Source organism: Rosa chinensis, chromosome 2 (assembly GCF_002994745.2).
Source record: "Rosa chinensis cultivar Old Blush chromosome 2, RchiOBHm-V2, whole genome shotgun sequence".
Lineage (NCBI taxonomy): Eukaryota > Viridiplantae > Streptophyta > Magnoliopsida > Rosales > Rosaceae > Rosa > Rosa chinensis.
Genome location: NC_037089.1, coordinates 86183486 through 86203434, shown reverse-complemented (window position 1 = coordinate 86203434; position 19949 = coordinate 86183486). Strand labels below are relative to the sequence as shown.

Sequence of the window (19949 nt, the reverse complement as noted above, 5' to 3'; positions counted from 1 at the left end):
TTATATTGTCATTTGCAATAAACATGCTTTAAGACCTCTTTTTGGTTTTAGGAGATTTGATACTCTAATTACCCTAGTTTGATAGGTTATTTAAGGCTTAGTTTGGAAGTCAAGGATCTTACTGTTCTTACATTTATGAGTACTTTCAAAAGGGGATTTTTTTTTTCCGGGAATTAAGCCGTAATAGATTTCTCTTGATTAATAAGGTGGATTCATAATAGATTTCATCTCCAAGCGGACTTACTTTATTACCAAATACGTACGGTTGGGGGCATCCCCCACAAGGCTACAAGGCCACTTAACCGCACCTAATAGGGCAAAATCACTACAGATATTCCACAGGCTAAGAGATATTCTCAAGTTCAAACCATGCAATAATCAGATCATATATACTAGAGAATACTTTGAGTTCGTCCTTGAACTTGGTATGTAAAGTCGGGTGAGATCATAGGTATTCAATAACGAATCAGAGCGGATTATTGCTTCCAAAACCGAATAGCGAAGAAAGGAAACGATGTAAAATATTTTTTAAACTCAAAATTATTTAAATTTTTAAGTTTTACCTCCTGTAAGGTGATCGAGCCGTTAGTTTATAACGCGTGCCACTAGTGATTAGATGGTTTACGATTGCAACCCTTTTAGGTGATCGACTATCTCATCAAAGACTTCATGCATATGAATCTGTCTTCGTTTATTTATCTGTACAAAGAAATTGATGCTTAAGCAACAGCGACAATTCTCCCTTGAATACCAGTGTCAAATCCATAAAGACGTGATGTTACATTTGTCCAGACAGTTTTTATCCAGCAGCAGATTTAGGCTCCAATGGATAATTTAAGATACACCGTTGTAAATAATTAAAAATCAATATCTTTTTTTGATGACTTTAAAATCTGGGACCGACAATATTGTCGCTTTTTATTGTGTTTATTTATTTAAGGTAGTGGAAAAAGAAATATTAAAATAAAAATTCAACCCCACTACCATTGCCTATATATTCTATGGGTATCGTCATCCTCGAGCCATATCATCTTACACAAGCAAGTTTAGAGATTTCATACAAACACAATCAAGCACTTAACAGAGATTCTTTCCTTTTATCTCACAAGATTCATTTCTCGGATTCTCCGTTCTAACCCTACCGGTTTTCTCTATATAAACCTCTCTTTGCTTCTCCTACTCTCCATCGCTTCCAAACCCGAAAACCTCTTCTATACTGATCATCATACTCACTCTCAGCAATCATGGCCCCAAATTTGAGCAATGGCTTTGCCGTCGTTAACGTCGACAATGGCGCAAACCCAAGTCCATTTAGCCTTCAAGGTTCCAACTTGACGGCCAACGGCCACGTCATCCTCTCCGACGTCCCCCAAAACATAACACTCCACCCATCACCCCACACCATCAACAAGTCCACCACCCCCGGCTCTTTTGTTGGCTTCGACGCCCCCGAGGCCAGCAGCCGCCACGTGGTGCCCGTCGGTCAGCTGAAGGACATCCGGTTCATGAGCATCTTCCGGTTCAAGGTCTGGTGGACCACTCACTGGGTGGGATCCAACGGCCGTGACCTCGAGCAGGAGACCCAGATCGTCATCCTTGAAAACTCCGACGCCGGCAGGCCCTACGTCGTCATCCTCCCGCTCCTTGAAGGCGGCTTCCGCGCTTCCATCCAGCCAGGCTCCGAGGACTACCTCGACGTCTGTGTAGAGAGCGGTTCAACGCAGGTCAACGAAAAGGGATTCTCCGGCGTGCTTTATCTTCACGCCGGAGAAGATCCCTTCACGCTGGTGAAGGACGCAGTCAAGGTCGCCAAGGCGCACTTGGGAACGTTCAACCTGTTGGAGGAGAAGACGCCACCTGGCATCGTCGACAAGTTCGGTTGGTGCACATGGGATGCTTTTTACCTCACTGTGCACCCTCGCGGCGTCATTGATGGCGTGAGGAAGCTAGTGGAGGGTGGGTGCCCTCCAGGGCTTGTGTTGCTGGACGACGGGTGGCAGTCCATAGGCCACGACTCTGATCCCATCACCAAAGAAGGGATGGGCCAGACCGCCGCCGGTGAGCAAATGCCGTGCAGGCTGCTCAAGTTCCAAGAGAACTACAAGTTCATAGACTATGTCAGCTCCAAGGACCCTAGTAGCCAAGGCATGGGTGCGTTTGTGAAGGACTTGAAGGACGAGTTCAAGAGCGTTGACTACGTGTACGTGTGGCACGCTCTGTGTGGGTACTGGGGTGGGATCCGGCCCAATGTTCCTGGCCTGCCGGAGGCGGTGGTTGTTAATCCGGAACTGTCACCGGGGTTGAAGAACACGATGGAAGATCTGGCCGTGGATAAGATAGTCAACACTGGGATTGGGCTGGTCCCACCGGAAATGGTTAACCAGATGTATGAAGGGCTCCACTCTCACCTGAAGTCCGTCGGGATCGACGGCGTCAAGGTCGACGTTATCCATGTAAGTTTGGCCCTCTTGTATTTTATTGTTTGTTAGGTTTCGGACGGTGTTGAAGTTATCATAACTGTCATGACCTTGGAAGTTCTAGGTGTCATAATCTTATTATCCATGACTATTTGGTATAGTCAAAATTCAAAAATACAGTTATTTTGACTTCTTGGTCGGTGCGTCATCTCTTTTTCATAAGAAATTGAATTAATTTATTTTTATTTTTTTGGGTACAGTTGTTGGAAATGTTGTGTGAGAACTATGGTGGCCGTGTGAACCTGGCTAAGGCATATTACGATGCCCTAACAGCTTCAGTGAGGAAGCACTTCGACGGCAATGGTGTCATTGCTAGCATGGAGCACTGTAACGACTTCATGTTCCTTGGAACCGAAGCCATCACTCTCGGCCGTGTCGGTATGTCATTTGATTTTTTTTTCTTTCAATTTTTGCTACGTTTGTGTACATTTATTCAGTCTGAACGTATTTCTATGTTGTATGTTTGTTAAATTGTTTTATGCTTTGTGTAGGTGACGATTTCTGGTGCACTGACCCCTCTGGTGATCCCAACGGCACCTTTTGGTTGCAAGGGTGTCACATGGTTCATTGTGCTTACAATAGCTTATGGATGGGTAACTTCATACAGCCGGATTGGGACATGTTCCAGTCCACTCATCCCTGTGCCGCTTTCCATGCTGCCTCTAGGGCAATCTCCGGCGGTCCTATTTATGTGAGTGACACTGTGGGGAAGCACAACTTTGACTTGCTCAAAACCCTAGTGGTGCCTGACGGCTCTATCCTTCGCTGCGAGTACTATGCTCTCCCTACCCGCGATTGTCTTTTTGAGGATCCTCTCCATGATGGCCGCACCATGCTCAAAATTTGGAACCTCAACAAGGTAACTAATTGATTAATCTACCAAACTATGTCGCCAATGTGTTACATATCATCGTTGTACATCACGTTTATATGTGAAACCTTATACTCCATCTGCTGATTTTTTTTTTTTTTTTTCCGACAGTTCAATGGAGTTCTTGGAGCCTTTAACTGCCAAGGAGGAGGCTGGAGCCCAGAGACTAGGCGAAACCAATGTTTTTCTAAATTTGTGGGAAAGGTGACCTCCAAGGCCAACCCTAAAGACATTGAGTGGAACAGTGGCAAGAGTCCAATTTCCATTGAAGGAGTGCAAGTGTTTGCATTGTACTATCACCAGGCCAAGAAGCTAGTCCTGTCTAAGCCAACCGAGGATATGGAGTTGTCACTGGAGCCCTTCAACTTTGAGCTAATTGTCGTTTCTCCTGTGACTACTTTGCCTATCAAGTCTGTCCAATTTGCCCCTATTGGCTTAGTGAACATGCTCAACACCGGCGGTGCTGTCAAGTCGTTGGTTTACAGTGAGGAGGGAGACTCTGTTCAAATTGGGGTGAAGGGCACCGGAGAGATGAGGGTGTTTGCGTCTGAGAAGCCACTGGGTTGCAAGATTGATGGAAGCTGTGTCGCTTTTGAGTATGAAGAGAACATGGTTAGAGTTCATGTGCCATGGACTGGTACATCCACCTTGTCTATTGTGGAGTACATATTCTAGATCTAGGTCACTTAGTTATTTCTTTAGCCGCAAGTGACAAACTAGCTATATTTAAGGCGTACTATTTCCCAATTTTCTTTTTGCTCCCTTTATTAATACTATGGGAGAATTAACTATGTTTCATTATGATTTCAAGTAATACAAATTATCAAACTTTTCATTATATGACCTTCGGGCCGTTTTTGAGCAATTCTCTTACTGACATGTTACTGAAATTATTAAGTGATTATTAGAGACTAGTTTTCATCTTTCAGCTTCAATACCAAATAGGTTGCTCTGATATATCTATAGCCATTACCATTCTAATACATGAGAATGTGATTGATTACCATTTAGTTACCTTCCAATGGCTCGCCAGTGGTTGTTTAAATTCAATAAGTTCAATTAGGGGAATGACCTTTGGCGACAAAAAGATCATCCATAATGGTTGTCAAATCAAATAATGACCTTTTGTACCGGTACTTTTCAAATTGTAAAAATTAGTGGAATGTCGACGAAACTATCTTCGGCAATTGTGTGTCAACGCAGAACCAAAATTAAATTAGGGGTGTTTTGCACACCAAGAGAGAAAAGTACACATTATTGGCTAAAAAAGAGACTACATATGCACAAGAAAGGATATAAATATGGAACCCAAAGACCACAACCAGCTGGTACATCGTGGTCTCTCTCAAGAGATAATCATGTTCGCAACCCTACGATGTTTAACTCAGGCTGTGGAGCCAAACTACCATTCCCAGAACAGCCAGTGTCTTCCTCCGCAAGTAACAAGTTCAATAGATTGTCCCAGTAGTTAGTATCGACCCCTTTTGCATCATTGACATGATCATGACCTGCAACGAAGTCCAAGTTTCTGGTAACATTGATCTGCTGATTGTTATCATTAGTACTACTGCTAGTAGTTGAACTTTGCTGTAAGTCCATCTCATAGTAGTAGTTGTTGCTGGGGGTATACATAGGATCAACCACCTTGACACCACTGTTTGGCATGAGATTACCAAGATCTGCAGCGAAATGCAAGTAGTCAGTTATACTGCATTGCTGATCGTCGTTATTAGTACTACTGGTAGTAGTTGAACTTTGCTGTAAATCATTCTCAAAGTGGTAGTTGTTGCCGGGCATCGATCACATCCTCCTCACATTATTGATTGGCATGAGATTAGTATGAACATGATCCGCAACGAAATCCAAGTTTTCACTAATACTGAATTGCTGGTCATTAGCGTTAGTACTACTTTTAGTTGAACTTTGTGGTAAATCCTCCTCATTTTTAAAGTAGTAGTTGTTGCTGGGCATATTCATCTCTGTTCATGTTGATGGATGATCTTTGTTATTGCTGGGCATTTTCATCAAAGTATTTTCCATCACTTCTTGATGATCCACTCTTCTTAACCTATTGTTCCTCGGCTTAATGCACTTCATCCCTATCGATCTTGATGGATCATCTGCGCATAACATGTCCAAAGAAGAATTCGGATGAGATCTTGTTCTTTTTGAGATGACAAATCACCCAATGGGGAGAAAAATTGCTGCTGTTCTCTTCCATTTGCCAAGCAGCATGGTGCAAAGAATGATCATTCTCATAACGGAATTTCCTCTGTCCCAATTGGATTTCCGTTCTCATCATCAACCGGTTTAGATCTTTCTCCCTCGCTCCATGTTCCCAATCTCGAGTTTGTCGTGCGATCAATCCGCTTACCATTGGGGTTAACTTCTTGGCAATTGCAAAGAAATACAACGGCTCTCCGTCTTGCTGTCCGAATCTCTCCCAAATCTTCACCGTAGACGTCGACCTCTGGCATCCTATAGGTTGGTGGTGGAATTACCGACTCATCCCCATTCACCTTGCTATACAGGTAATAGCTCACCAACTCGTGATCCTTCGGATGGAACCTGAAACCCGTTGGCATTACAGTTGACATTGTCTTTTGTGAGCTAAAATTGCGTAATTAATCTGGAATAGAGGTGGTCTTGGAAGAGACTTTAATCTGAGAAATTTGTGGTGAAGTTCTGTACAATGTTATTAGGAGTCGTCCTTTTATAAGTTCTCGTATGTCAACACTTGGGCATTACTCTGGAACTTGGCTATTTTCTTTTCAGGGAAGTATAGAACTTCCTTCATGCCTTTCTTTCTGGGTAAATTAGCTAGACCTTAATACTTTCCTTTTCTCTTGAGAACTTTTACCGCCTCAAATCAACCACTGGTATAATTTCTTCTTAATTACAAGCATCGATGAGAATGATAATAAGTATTGCATTATGCAATGAGACTTTAGTAGTATTACTGGATCAACTAAGAGAGAGTTTAACAACAAAGTGAACGGGAATCAGATCCCGAGTATTTTCTATGTAAATCATTTAAATAATTTCAACAGAATTTTTAGTGTTTATGCTCTGTTCCTAGACATATCTAAGCAGGAAGACAACATGATACACCCTCAACCAACCTCATGTGGCAGTCAAAAAATAAGGAAATTCCCTTTTTACAGTCCCTTGCATACAATAAGAAACACTGGAAACTAAAAATTTAAGCAATTGGTAAAGCAGGTTCCCTGGAAAATTAGAGTTGTCTTAGATTTAACAATTACCTGACTGTACAAAAGCTGAAAATTAGCCCATCTTTAAGTTGCATCGCCTTTAGATGACTCTTTCACCGGAGACATAGGGCTTGAACTAAACTCAGAAGGTTCACCCAGTTCCATGTGCTCAACACCACCTTTTCTTTCAGAATGTTCAGATTCTGCATCGCCTGATGCAGCTGCATCATGGGAAGTAGTGCATGCTAGCTTATCTGCAGGCTGAACATCAGCTGATAATGGCCCCCTAGGAGTGGTGGATGGAGATTTTTCCCCACCATTTCGGTCATTGCTGGAGTTACTAGATGTCAACCACACAAATTTTAAGTCGCACCCTTCCCAGCATTTACCATTGAGAAATGCTTTCTCTGCTGAACGACGTGTTGCAAAAGTTATACGAGCTGAGCATTCCTTTGATTTTGATACGTCCAACTCGCTACCACTATCACAGGATTCCAGATCTTCCAACTCCATATCAGAGATATCACCATATGGTGCAAAGTGTTCCTTCATAACAGCAACCTGGAAGGCAGACATTAAACATCAGTTTACCTTTCACAGAAATATGTCTAAACTAAAAGGCCGAAGCCATATAATCACACTGTTTACCACATCTACAATCAGAGCCACTTTGAATGATATATGGTAAAAGTATCCAGGGTGCATAAAGCTTATACTACAAATTTCTTTACTTCAAAAATTTTCATTACGATGAAGAAATAAGACTTTTAGTAAAAGAAAGGAAAAAGTAAAAGGCCTAGCAATTTATTTGTATTCCGCATGACAATTTACATAAGGGAAGATACTAAATTTAAATTCATTATTTGAATAACACAGTACAGGCTCTCTCACTCTTAACCAAGTTTTTCCATGAATACCATGGATTCTTTTTAACCATCTCCATTTAAAATATTTAGGAAGAAAAAAATTCAACTTCTCTCTCATTAGGTAAGTTTGGAAAGAATATCGGTCATATACAAATGCACACATCTGAAATTTAAGGTTATAAAAGCATGTGCATCGTCAAAGAATCCAAAGTAATGCATAAGTTCATAGTGGAAGGTCCTAATGCCTAATCTCATACCTTCTTATTTCACCTCTTAACACACTGATAAGAACACACTCATTGCTTCAATGATCAGAATTATCATAGGCTCATTGATGAGGCAATGTGTGAGAAATATGTGATGTGGCCAACTACCCAAAAACGTTAATCATCCATCCCCTCATACAGAAATGCAAAAATAAAATAAAAATAAAAATTTCTCTTTCCTGAGAGATAGACTTACATTTGCAAATCCAGATGGTAAAGGAGGAAGGATTCTAAATCCAGTAGGACGATTGTCTAATTTGTATCGATTCAGTGGAACAGGAGTCCCTAGTGGTGCTAATGGACGAATTGTCTGATGCTTCAAGCTAAGGGATTGCTGTAGCGCCGTAGTTGTACTTGTTTTAGGACTATAGGAGACAATGGTTTCCCCCGATGTGTTTTTATCAGTCAATATCTCATCATGCAGTGTTGACACAGTAGCAGGACTGGTGGAACTCGGAGTAGCAACTTTACCAATGTCAGCTGCTAATCCCACTTTGCGTCTCTTGGCAGCTAGCTCTGTGTCTGCCTCAACCTTCGGACCAGCCTGCATACAAAATTGAGAATAGCTAAATAAATGATAAAGTAGAACTAATAAAATTGAACCTCATCCATATAGTATGCAACTCAATTTCAAACTCTTTCAACGCTTTGAAAAGGTCAGAAAGAAAATCTCTTCACAATTAGTACTTTTGGGCCCAGTCACATAGCAATTAAATTTAAAGCAAGCCAAGAAGTGATATGCCCCAAATAAAACATAGTAACATTAGCAAGAATTAAGAAACTTGAACTTACTTGTTTCTCAAGCTTGTACAACTGGCGACGAAAGTCGTTCCTTTTCTGGTCCAGCATTTCTTGCTTCTTGCGAAGTTCCTCCTTTAACTGCTCTAAATTCTCTAACTTCTTCTGCAGAGGTGGAGCCTTGGGACCATTTGAGATTACAGGCTTAGAATTATCAGAGGATGGTAGAGAAGAATCAGTTGCATGAACCATACCACCCTTTGAAGAAGCAGATTGATGATTATCCTTGCTAATGCTAGAAACAGATGAATGGAGTGGAACTGAAACAGCTATCAAACCAGGGGAGTTCTCAGAAACAATATTAGCATTGCCTGTGCCATCCTCCGGAACGCTATCACGATTTGCCCACCACAACTTGATAAAACGATTACCCATTACAGCATCAGGTGCCTTTAAAGCAGCTTCAGCCTCTTCTCTCTTGGAAAACTGGACAAAAGCTCGCTCACTATTAGATGGAATATAAATGTCCACAATCTCTCCAAATTTTTGAAAATGAGAAACAAGGGCTTCCCTTCTGTTGCTTTTCTGAGGAATCCCGTTGACAAATAGAGTACGTAATGCTTTCTGAGATGGTTTACGAACATTACGCATAGTATCATATGGTCTCTTGGGTAATGAATCTAGGGGTTTGGGAGCCGCATCCTCTGCAATGATACGCTTTCCTTGACGTTGCTGATTCTGAATGCTGACTAATGACTCCTTAGTTTCATTCTCAGGATAATCTGAATAATTTACCGTAGGATTAATTTTCTCTTTCACATCTGATCTATTTTTTGAGCTACCAATTCTCCCCCAGACTGACATGCTTGTACTCTGTGAACCAGCAGCAGTTCCAACAGTTCTAATTGGGCATTCATTATCTGCATTATCACATAATCTGGCTTGATGACGGTCAGAAGCATCATCATTCGATAAGGAATCAGTTTCATCATTCCTAGGTGACTGAAGGCCTAAAATTGTATTTGAGGTTTCAGGACCATTATTATTCCACAGAGGTTGATCAGGGTCATACAAATCAGCTCCACCCAAAGAAGCATCATCAGTGACACTAGACTTGCTCGTTTTACTATGCAATCCTTTGCTATTCATCAATGAAGTTGAAGATGTACTGACTGATGGTAGAGTTCCAGGACCAGTGGGTTTTCCAAGTAGGTGTGCACTTGGAAGTGAAACAGGAAGGTTGAACTGAGAAAGACTCTGTAATTGAGAGAAATATGATTTAAATAAAAAACATCAGCCAAGAAATAATGAAGTTTGAAGATAAACATTGAAAAAAAAAAAAAAAACCAAAATACAGCCAAGATAAGACCCAGCATATGGAATGAATGCATTAGTACTAAGGCATTCATTTGTGATATTATAAGATGAATCAGATGCATCATAATACTTCTTTAAGTACTAACTTGCTAGCCATTTGACTAATTGCAAGGAAAATAGTAATGTAAACAACTAGTCAGCATTCAGGAAGTTAGATCAACTCACAGGAAGCTCTAATGTAACAAGTCCGAACAACAGAAAGAAGCAGACCAAGAATATAATTATTTAATAATGGGTACATGCAGAAACTGAAATTGGCATTATAAAAAAAGAATACAACAAAGCTTGACATCAACAGCCACATGACTCACAACCAATACAGTGCCAAATTTAAAAACTTGGGTATCATGATTGTTAAAGAAAACAGTTAATGGTACCAAACACAATCGAATAATATTTCAATTAAGCTACATACGCAATAAATGTACCTGAACATCTTCAACAACGATTCGATTGACACCATGTTCCATTGGACACATGTCCCCTCTTAGACAAAACCCACGCTCCTCAAAGTCTCTACATCTTTGGCGAGGAATACCCATATTCAAAGAAGAATGGATTGGTGGTCTGAGTGTACCTTGTAACCCAATTGAATGTAGTGTATCCAGGCCACCATTTGGTACTCCTGGAAGCAGTCCAAATGCATTCCAGGACGCACTCTGTGGATTGGAAACATTCGGCAATCCCCGTCCAGCAAACATACTTGGAGGAACCAATTGAGATGCAATATCAGAGCTGAACCTAGAATCACGTTGGCTCCATGGTCCAGAGTCCCTTCCTCTTCCCCTACCAGGACCAAGGTCTCCAGGGAATGCTTGGTTTGCCCGCATCCTTTGATTTAAATCGAAAGGTGGTCGAGGCAGTGATGTTGAACCTGGGCGTCTTTTATCAAACTTTACAAAAAAGTCTTTCTCAAAAGCAGTGGAATTATAATTTTTCCATGGTGTACTCGCTTGGGAGTCATTATCTCTGAAAGAGTGCCCATTGGCAAAAGGTTTATTCCTTTTTCTGTATGGCCTTGTTATAACTTGATCGAGGCTATCTCTCTCCAAAGACTGAGAACGAGTATCTCGTCTACGATGTTTGTGATTTCGATCATCATCGTCGTCATCACTGACTTCCTTCTCCTCAGGTTCACTAACACAATCAGAAGGAGAAAGGCCACCTGGTTTTGGAGATGAGACTTTTAATTCCATTTGATCCCTTGAATTCACTATAATGGAGTTTTACGTCAAGATATTTCCACACTCCCACTACCAGCAATAAAATGCGCTTGTTTGTCTATAGATGATCCAGTGAGGGAACCTAGAAAGAGATAATAATTAGAATTTGTCAATAAAAAAGAGAAACAGAAGAGGTAAATATCTCAAACTGAGTAAAATAAGTTGCAGGCAACATGAGGTTATTTATTTCATATCAAGTGCATCAAGCATAAAAAGGTATATCCATTGCCATTCTTACCACGAAAGCCCAAGAACCACAAACAGAACTGATAATGATCACTCAATAACCTTTTGCATATTAAACTTCTAATTGCCCACAAAAAGTTTTATACCAAAAAGGATCTCCAGAGTCAGTTCTGATAAACAACTTGGCAAGATGAGGGGCTCATGTATGTTACTACACTGAGGATATACAAGCTACAAGTGCAAGGGAGGAGTATATCATAACCATCTTGAGAAAACTAAAAGAGACTTTGATATTAGTTAATACAAGCAAGCTTTCACCCCTCGTCGTACTTAATTTTCTCAGAAACTCCAACAACTCAATTCACTACCAACAATCCATTTTCCTTGCCTCAATAAAATGAAGGAAAAAAAAAATAGAACTAAGATTTTGAAGTTCCTTTTTAACTAACAACTCACGTTTCATCATAAACTTCTCTGGTTAACTATTTCTTCAGTTACCAAATCCAGCTACATGGAAAAACTATTCTCTTACTCCTGGAGCATTATTGCACGCTATTTCCATATTATTTTTTGGCTATAGGTAAAACTTATCCCAGATACCTTTAGCATCTTGTTGAAACTTCGCAATTTAAATGACAGGTGTAAATACCAACAAAAAAAAAACCAAGCGCTTGCTCCTCCCAGCCTTAAAGGCATGATGGAGAAACCTGCGTAAATAACAAGAATGAATCCCAAACAAAATCACAAGAACCTGAGAAGGTTTGCTTAATTTATATCTATTTTTGTTTTAATCTTTTCATAACTAAGCTGTAAAGTGAATGGAAAACATGCTGGCTAAACCATGGTTGAAAAGCGAAAACCTAATGATGAGACGAGCAATAAGTATGATAAGTTACAGAACTGTATCCTAAAAGGCACCTGCGGGCAGCATCACGTATCTAGCAAGTGTCTCCCTTTCGGAACAAGCATACGAAATTCACAAGTTGCACAATCTCATGAATCCGGTATTAATGAGCAGGATAATCATTGTGCCATAACAGGATCAACTTAACAGTCATACACATGGCGGTAACAACATAAATGTACCAATCCAAATTCGTTAGTTACTTAAAACCCGGCCACAGTTCATTGCAATCACCTCAATTAGCTATAGGAAATTTGCTGAACCACTCAACATTCATCAAAATCCACAAAACCTATATTACAATCATACAGCTATTCAAAAAAAAACACTAAGAACTAACAAAACTAAGCTCCTAGAACCTATAGGTTTTCGATACCAACACAACAAACTCAGCCTAATTTCAAAAATTAAACCCTAGGGGATTGCATTAAGCGATTATAATCTACGTTTAGAACAATCGAGCAAAACCGAAACGAATTCAAAACAATTTTTAAGCGTGGAGAAAAATTCTCACAAAGTCGGAAGAAATGGCTTCCGGAAGCTTCTATGTACAGACGGATTCGGCTCCGCCGCTTTAGCCCAGAGCAATGCGCCGGAGGAAGATTTCGCGGCGGCGAAAGTTAGTTGCGGAGGGGAGGAGGAAGGCGGAGGGGATAGGATCGTAAATAAGAGGTAATCGAGGGAGGGTTATGGAAATTGAGAGAGAGAGGGAGAGAGGTTTTGAGAGTGTGACTGGTTTTTGGGTTTGAGCGGAGCAAACAGGAGTTTTGGAGAGAGAAGAGAGAGGACGACGACGACGACGACGGTGTGGTGGGGTGTTGTGTTGTACCAAAAAAAAAAATTGGAATGAGTGAAATAATAGTGTGGACGAAAACTTGGAATTGGAAATTGCGGTTTTGGCCCTATGATGCTTATGGAAATTTGTATTGGTGCCTATGAGAATATGAGAATTGCATTTGCGTCCTGTAAGTTATGTGGGTTACGGGTCGGGCCACGGGTGGGCGCCCTTTTCATCGCTTGGTATTTTGAGTTTGAGTTTTCAACTATTATTATTATTACCAAGATGTCCAAATAACATACAGAAATGGAAAATGCTTGAGACACCAAATATTTATACCAAAATTGAGTACCAAATAATGTGGCATACACCACTTCATCAATATCATTCCATAAATTTCAATGACATGGATTTATTTATTTTCAATTTAAAAATAGAATGTTTTTGAAAAAATAATGTTTTACAAAAATCAAAGCAATTACAAATATAATTACACTGCTTCTCGTGAAAAGCAACAAATATTATTCATTGGCTTCATCTTGCTCAAATGGGGAAAATGATGAAGAATAAAACGGACAGCGAGACCATTGATTCTTATCCAATTCTTTATTTAAAGTCTATTATCCATCAACATTTTTAATTTACAGACAAGCTAGTTGACTTCTTCCCTGCTCAGTTTTATTTATCCAATGACAATCAGAATAAGCCATGGTTTCAAGGCCTCAGCAACCTTGCAAAAGTTTTAGGTAAGAAAGAAATAAAGAAAGACATTAAGAAAGCTCGCATAGACCAATTCAAAACTCAAACATCAAAGACCCAGTTATAATCTTTCATGTGATAATTATTTTTTTCTAATATATATTTTGATCTGGGTATCAAGGTTGCAAAGAGCCAAATTGCTAGAACAACTGCATCAATTCCCTTTCTAAATTAATTCGGTATTTTGTTTAATTGTGACTTTTATTTAATATAAGTTTTCTTAATTCTTGAAAAAACATGAAATTTATTTTATATCCAACAAGGAAATCCATATCAACATAAAGTAATGCTAGAGAGCTCAAAATATTATACCAAATATGAATCCCAAATGAGGTGGCAATTGCCACGTAAACTGTTTTGACTTGTTAATTTCCAATGTATAAATAAAAATTAATTTAATAAGTAATTTTTAAATTAAAACCTTAATATTAGCCAAACAGAAGAAGAAGAGGAATTAAACTCTGAAACAAACTGTTGCAATTCCAACAATCCCAATATGGATAACTGTCATAACACCAACGACTCCTACAATCACAAGCCATAATCATCAATTTTTGATGCAACTCCTCAATTTTAGATTTCATTTAATAGAAAGTGATAGCACCAAAAACCTCACTTGATCTAAATTCAAGGACTCATCTGAACTTCTTTCAAATCTTTTAAATGGAGACAGATCTATTTAGAGTGATGATTTTTTATCGTGAGAGATTTTCTCATTTAGAAGAAACCATATTCAAGAAATATGAGTCTCCTTCTCATTTAGATTTAGGCATGGTGCTTTAGGATCGTGTACGAAGTTCTGTTCCTGTCATTCTCTTGTTCAGCCCTCAAGCTCCTCCACCACCTGAAAATTTTATTTAAATATGCAGCTGGTGAAACGAGTTAGTAAGAAAACATATTCTTAGGGTTCTTTTGGGATGTATACCCAAATGGATTTCTATTAGTTTTTTATTATTAGTGTTTTTTCTATGTAAAATTATGTATTTTAATGATTGAATGGTGGTCTTGATGTTATGTTAATTGGGATGAAATTATGTGGTTGTTGATTTGGTATTAGTGCAATATCATGGGATTGATGGTGCAATACTGTTTTTGAGAGTTCCCAGCTAATTGCAAAGGTTCCGTGATGGTGGCTTGGTGGGATACAATGGAGGAAGTTTAGGATTTGCAGCTGTTACTGGATACCCGAATGATTATTATTTTTTCTTTTTTTTGAAAACGTTGTGTATTTTCTCTTAAGAAAATATAATTTGTCAAATAACATAGACCAAGTGGAAATTATAGGGTGATGATATGGCATGTGCCATGTCATTTGGGTTCTTACTTTGGTATTAATTTTTGGGATCTCTAGCATTTTTCCAACAGAAATCTCAAAGAAACTGATGATATGGCATGTGCCATGTCATTTAGTAAGTAATTTTGGTACAAAGTTTTGGGATCCCTAGCACTACTCTACATAAATTTGTTGCTTTTTTATCTTGAATTTCAGCAATTAAAAAGAATAAAAGTTAAGAAATTTCTCGCAGCAATTTTTAGATTGAAACTGTGTTTTTAATCTACTTTTCTTTTACTTTTCTATTTTTCTTTTATTTAATTTTATTATTTTTATCTTAATGACATTTTGAATTTTTTATATGTACTAAATTTATTTTATTTAGGGGGGTGAAATTTGCACCCCCAAATTTACAAACCACACCCCATTTTAATTTTTTAATAATATTTCTTTTGCCACTTCCTAAAACACCCTCCCCCTCTCTCTCTCTCTCTCTCTCTCTCTCTCTCCCCCCCCCCCCGGTTCTCTTCCAGACCACCACTAAGGTCCTCTCTCTCTCTCTCTCCCCCTCTCCCCTTCCCGATCTTCATGAGCTCGGAGTCGGACGCGGAAATCTGCAACCGGCAGAGCGGGCAGGTCTGCTGGGAGTGGAGCCACGCGTCGATGCACGATACGTGGAAGGCGTGATAGCAGAGAGGGAGTAGCCGGAGATGGTTGTCGTGCTCGAACTTCGAGAGGCAGACGGCGCAGTCGGCGGCGACGACCGCAGTGGAGGAGGCTTAGCGGTGCTTGATGGCAGAGAAGGCGAAGACGGGGAGCGAGGCGACGGGATCGGCGGCGGTAGCGGATTCGGCCGGAGATACTCGATCGGGGCGTCGTCGCCGGAAGAGGGAGTCCGGGTCGGATGTGAAGAGCGGGTCGGAGAATTCTTCAAGGAAGACGATGAGCTGGAGCTTGAGAGGGAATTCTCACTTGTTGAGACAGGAGAGGGCTTGGTAGATGATGATTGGGTGCGCGGAGGTCCAGCGGTGGCGGCGTACACCGCCGTGCTGGAAATCGTCGATTAAGGACTCCCAGTCTTGGAGCGTGACTGGCTTCGACGGCGGCGATAGGGACGGCGAGTACTGGCTTCGAATATTTGGTTTCTGTTTTGGGTTGTTTGGTTGCTTTTGGTGAACAAGGGGCCCTCTAGTCCGATGCGATTCTGAGCTCGGGGGATCGGTTTCGGAGGTTTCATTTCAAGAATCTTGATTTACAGGGTTTATGTTCATCTGATTTTCCTTTTATAGCTGATTAAAGTTTGCGTTTTTGTTAATTGGAGCTGGTTGGGGGTTCTTGGGTGTTTTAGGAAGTGGCAAAAGAAATATTATTAAAAAATTAAAATGGGGTGTGGTTTGTAAATTTGGGGGTGCAAATTTCACCCCCCTTTATTTAAAAGATATATATGGTAAACTATTGGTGATGCTTTTGACACTAAATTTTGGCTTCTTTTTATAAAATACTAGCAATGATGCTATTGTTGAAATAAGGATAACATAAAGTTTTCTTCTCACTCACTTTCTCAATTTTATATTTTTTGTGTTTTGTAGATTACCATAATAACCCTTTGAGATTGTTTCATTATGACTTTTTATTTTTATTGTAAAGAATTTATGGCAAATCAAAAGACACTAAATTTTAAAAACCCCGTCTTTCGCTAGACTGGAGGCCTCCGGAGATATCGAAGCGACCTCGCTTGCGAAATCTAGGGTTTCGTTTGCTGGCGGCGGCGATCTCACAGTCCCTAGACCAGGCAGCGACGGGACAACGACGGCGAGAAGAAGGAGCGGCCCTGTTGTCCTTTGGCTTCGTCGGCGGAGTCGTTTTCCAGATCGGTATTTTGACAGAAAGTTTGAGACGGCTCCGATCGGCGGTGGTTTAGGCTGTTGCGGTTGAGAGTGCAGACCGGAAGGAGCAAAGTGTTCCTTCTCTGCAGCGGGGGTTGCGTCAGGGCTTTGTGCTTTTGAGCGGCGTTTTGACTGTGATCCAGGGTTTGTTCTTTAGCGGTGAGGAGGCGGCGGCCTGTGTGTTTGGTTGATCCAGGTCGAGGTACGAGTCGGGGTCTAGGCTTGACTATGGCCAGGGTGGAGGTCCACGTCCGGCCACCAGATTGGTGATTGGCGGATGCTCTCTCGAAGCTTGGGGTGGCCGGATTTGGGAAGGAGGGGGGGTAAGAGTTTGGGCTTTGGCCACTGTTGGGCCTCCGCCTGCCTGGGCCGCTCATTGTGGTCTAGCTAGGCAGCCCTTTCTCTTATTTCCTTTTTTTGTATGGATCAGGCCTTTTTTAGGCTTTTGGAAGAGTGGTAGTTTTTTCTCTAACCCTATTTTTGTCTCTTGGATGTTACCGTGTGACTGTGTTGTTTTGTTGCGACGTACACCATATAGGTCTTATGCGTCAAGATGCTCAAGGCAGTGGTTCCATCTTTGGGATAGGGTAGGGTTGGGGTTTTTCTTTCTCTTGTTTTTGTTTTCTGCAGTTCCTTTAGGTTTTTCTTTTGTTGGCTAGTAATAATTTGGTTGCTTTGGGCAGTTTGTATTCTGCTTTGTGCAGACCTGATCTTCGATTGTATTATGAGAGATTTTCGAATCCCTCTAGATTGACGCAGTGACGTCGTTTGAAATATTATATGGAGCCTGACTCTGTTTCCCTAAAAAAAAAAAAACACTAAATTTTGACTTCTCTTTAGTAGCGTCGTTTGAAATATTATATGGAGCCTGACTCCGTTTCCCTCAAAAAAAAAAAAAAAAGACACTAAATTTTGACTTCTCTTCAGTAGTAGAGATATAAGAGGATTTTAAAAGCTAATGAGTGTATGTAACCAATTACACTATGTCATCGAAAAAATGTAACCAATTACACTAACTATCGTTAAGGCAATGGACGACGAATAATGTGTAACGGAGTGGCATTATCGTTATGATCTTGTGTATCGTGTGCTGTGTGGTCATTATGTTGGTCATAGAAATTGCTTTGTGCCCTAGGTGGCGATCAAGCCTCTGTGTTCTATGTGCCGATACCCGACGTTGAATGTGGACAACCCTATACCTAATTGAGGGGGAGATATTGGGACAAAAGTAGTTTAACGACTGTGTGATTAGTAAGGGTCTTTTGTCAATGTGGGATATGCTAGATTGCAATCTAAGGCTGCACATTCAAGTACAAATTAAGGATTTACAGTGACAAAATATCTCACCTAGAGAACAATATTAACCTGATCGATAGGGTTAAACCAAAGAGGAGATGACAAAGTGGCTGAACACTCATGTTCGATAGCTGCAACTAAAGATGTCCTGTTGTTTCTATCTGGTGCCTTATTTGTTAGATATCCTAATGAACAAGACATTGAATAAAGCTGAATATAGATGTATGTATGACTGGTTTTTGAATTCAAGCATTGAAATAAGTATATATACTTATTAAATCATATTTGGTCCTACTTATAATCTAATAGAATTATGAAATTCAAATAAATGCAGTTATGAGGTATTATATGATGTTTCGTTTGAAAATACAGTTAACATATGATGACAGTTTCTTCCATCAAGAAACTGATGTGAATGGCTAACTGTATATATGTCATATTTGGTCCCTGCTAATACACATGTTGTTTTCTCATTCTGAAATAGTCCCATCAACTGAAGGAGAAAAATAAAGGTGGAATCAGAAGAAGAACAAAATGGACAACTTGAGTGGTTCAAGTAAGATTGTTATTCACTTTCCTAGAATGAATTACACAGATAGTTTAATTTCATGTATTCAATTTGAGATAGTTTACAATATTCACTGCGGAGAATTCACTGAGATGATTTGTTTGCGATTAAGATTTGCTGTACTGATTTGTTCACATTTGTGTTTTCACTTTCACTGCGGTGATTTGTTCATGACGTACTATGATTTAGGAGTTCTAACAATTTCCACCTTTATTTTTCTCTTTCAATTGATAGGACTATTTCAGAATGAGAAAACAACATGTGTACCAGCAGGGACCAAGTCTGACATATATACAGTTAGCCATTAACTGAAAGAGAAAAATAAAGGTGGAATCAGGAATAGAACAAATGGACAACTCGAGTGGTTCAAGTAAGATTGTTATTCACTTACGTATTCAATTTGAGATAGTTTACAATATTCACTGCGGGAAATTCACTGAGATGATTTGTTTGCGATTAAGATTTGTTGTAGTGATTTGTTCACGTTTGTGTTTTCACTGCGATGATCTGTTCATAACTATGATTTAGGATTTCTAACATTATCCAACCAAATAAGCACAATGCCTACTCTAGATGACCACAATAAACACCTATGATGGTGATAAACTAGAGTTAAAGCATGCAGCTCTTCAAAGATGGGACACATGATACATTAAAATCCCTCAGATCATCAATCGCGGAAGACATTCTTCACCCCAACATTATTTTTTTGTACGTTTATTCCAGAAGAAGATTATCTTTCTCTGGTCTGGTAGCTTTCCATAATCCATGGATGGCATACTTTAATGTATGGCTATTTGGTGCCAAACTCACTTTCATCATCCTATCTTGTAAGTCCAACAACTTAGTCGTATCACCATCCTCACATAAAATTTTGAGATGGGCGTGTTTTGTAAAATAAAATAAAAGAAGGCCCACCGTAGATGGTGGCCTAAGGCGGCCGCCTCTAATTGCACCCCTCATAGTTGCCCCTGGGTTTATCAATCCAGATATCAGACTACTTGACCCTAGTGAGTCGTCATAAACTTTAATAGAATTAGAAACAATTTTAGTAACATTCTCGAGAAATAAAGGAAATTGGTGGCGATCTATGTGAGCATGCAAGTTACAGGATCGTGAGATCTAAACATTTGTTTTCCTTTCCTTTATTCCTGTGTCCAACAAATAATATGTTTCATAGTTGTTACTTGTTAGCACGCAGTTGGACCAATAATGCTTGGTGTAGAGCAAACTTGGCCTTCATAAGCAAGTTAATATGACCACCTCGTG

The 19949-nt window shown here is 39.9% G+C and overlaps 3 protein-coding genes across 3 annotated transcripts; 1 reads left to right on the top strand and 2 right to left on the bottom strand.

Annotated features, from left to right (window-relative positions):
- Positions 1-1007: 1007 nt before the first annotated feature.
- LOC112188225 (probable galactinol--sucrose galactosyltransferase 5) lies at positions 1008-4176 on the top strand. The gene is made up of 4 exons (XM_024327308.2): positions 1008-2453; positions 2678-2855; positions 2969-3336; positions 3460-4176. Exons 1-4 carry the CDS (start codon positions 1245-1247, stop codon positions 4021-4023), a joined length of 2319 nt encoding a protein of 772 aa, XP_024183076.1. The 5' UTR covers positions 1008-1244; the 3' UTR covers positions 4024-4176.
- Positions 4177-5603: 1427 nt separating this feature from the next.
- LOC112185292 (NAC domain-containing protein 96-like) lies at positions 5604-5945 on the bottom strand. Its single transcript, XM_024323534.1, has one exon. The coding sequence runs from the start codon at positions 5943-5945 to the stop codon at positions 5604-5606; it is 342 nt and encodes a 113-aa protein (XP_024179302.1).
- Positions 5946-6327: 382 nt separating this feature from the next.
- On the bottom strand, positions 6328-12966 carry LOC112188224 (zinc finger CCCH domain-containing protein 41). Its single transcript, XM_024327307.2, has 5 exons — positions 12635-12966; positions 10236-11112; positions 8485-9687; positions 7889-8236; positions 6328-7121 (listed from the first exon to the last, which is right to left on the bottom strand). Exons 2-5 carry the CDS (start codon positions 11001-11003, stop codon positions 6645-6647), a joined length of 2796 nt encoding a protein of 931 aa, XP_024183075.1. The 5' UTR covers positions 11004-11112; positions 12635-12966; the 3' UTR covers positions 6328-6644.
- Between the last annotated feature and the right edge of the window lie 6983 nt (positions 12967-19949).

What these genes read in the sequence shown, in the direction of transcription:
- LOC112188225 (XM_024327308.2), top strand. Translation starts at nt 1,245, where the DNA reads ATGGCCCCAAATTTGAGCAATGGCTTTGCCGTCGTTAACGTCGACAAT. An exon ending in CATCACTCTCGGCCGTGTCG is followed by an intron (nt 2,856 to 2,968) that starts GTATGTCATTTG and finishes TGCTTTGTGTAG; the next exon opens with GTGACGATTTCTGGTGCACT. An exon ending in AAATTTGGAACCTCAACAAG is followed by an intron (nt 3,337 to 3,459) that starts GTAACTAATTGA and finishes TTTTTCCGACAG; the next exon opens with TTCAATGGAGTTCTTGGAGC.
- LOC112185292 (XM_024323534.1), bottom strand. Translation starts at nt 5,945, where the DNA reads ATGTCAACTGTAATGCCAACGGGTTTCAGGTTCCATCCGAAGGATCAC.
- LOC112188224 (XM_024327307.2), bottom strand. Translation starts at nt 11,003, where the DNA reads ATGGAATTAAAAGTCTCATCTCCAAAACCAGGTGGCCTTTCTCCTTCT. An exon ending in TCGTTGTTGAAGATGTTCAG is followed by an intron (nt 9,688 to 10,235) that starts GTACATTTATTG and finishes TCTCAATTACAG; the next exon opens with AGTCTTTCTCAGTTCAACCT. An exon ending in TGTACAAGCTTGAGAAACAA is followed by an intron (nt 8,237 to 8,484) that starts GTAAGTTCAAGT and finishes TTTTGTATGCAG; the next exon opens with GCTGGTCCGAAGGTTGAGGC.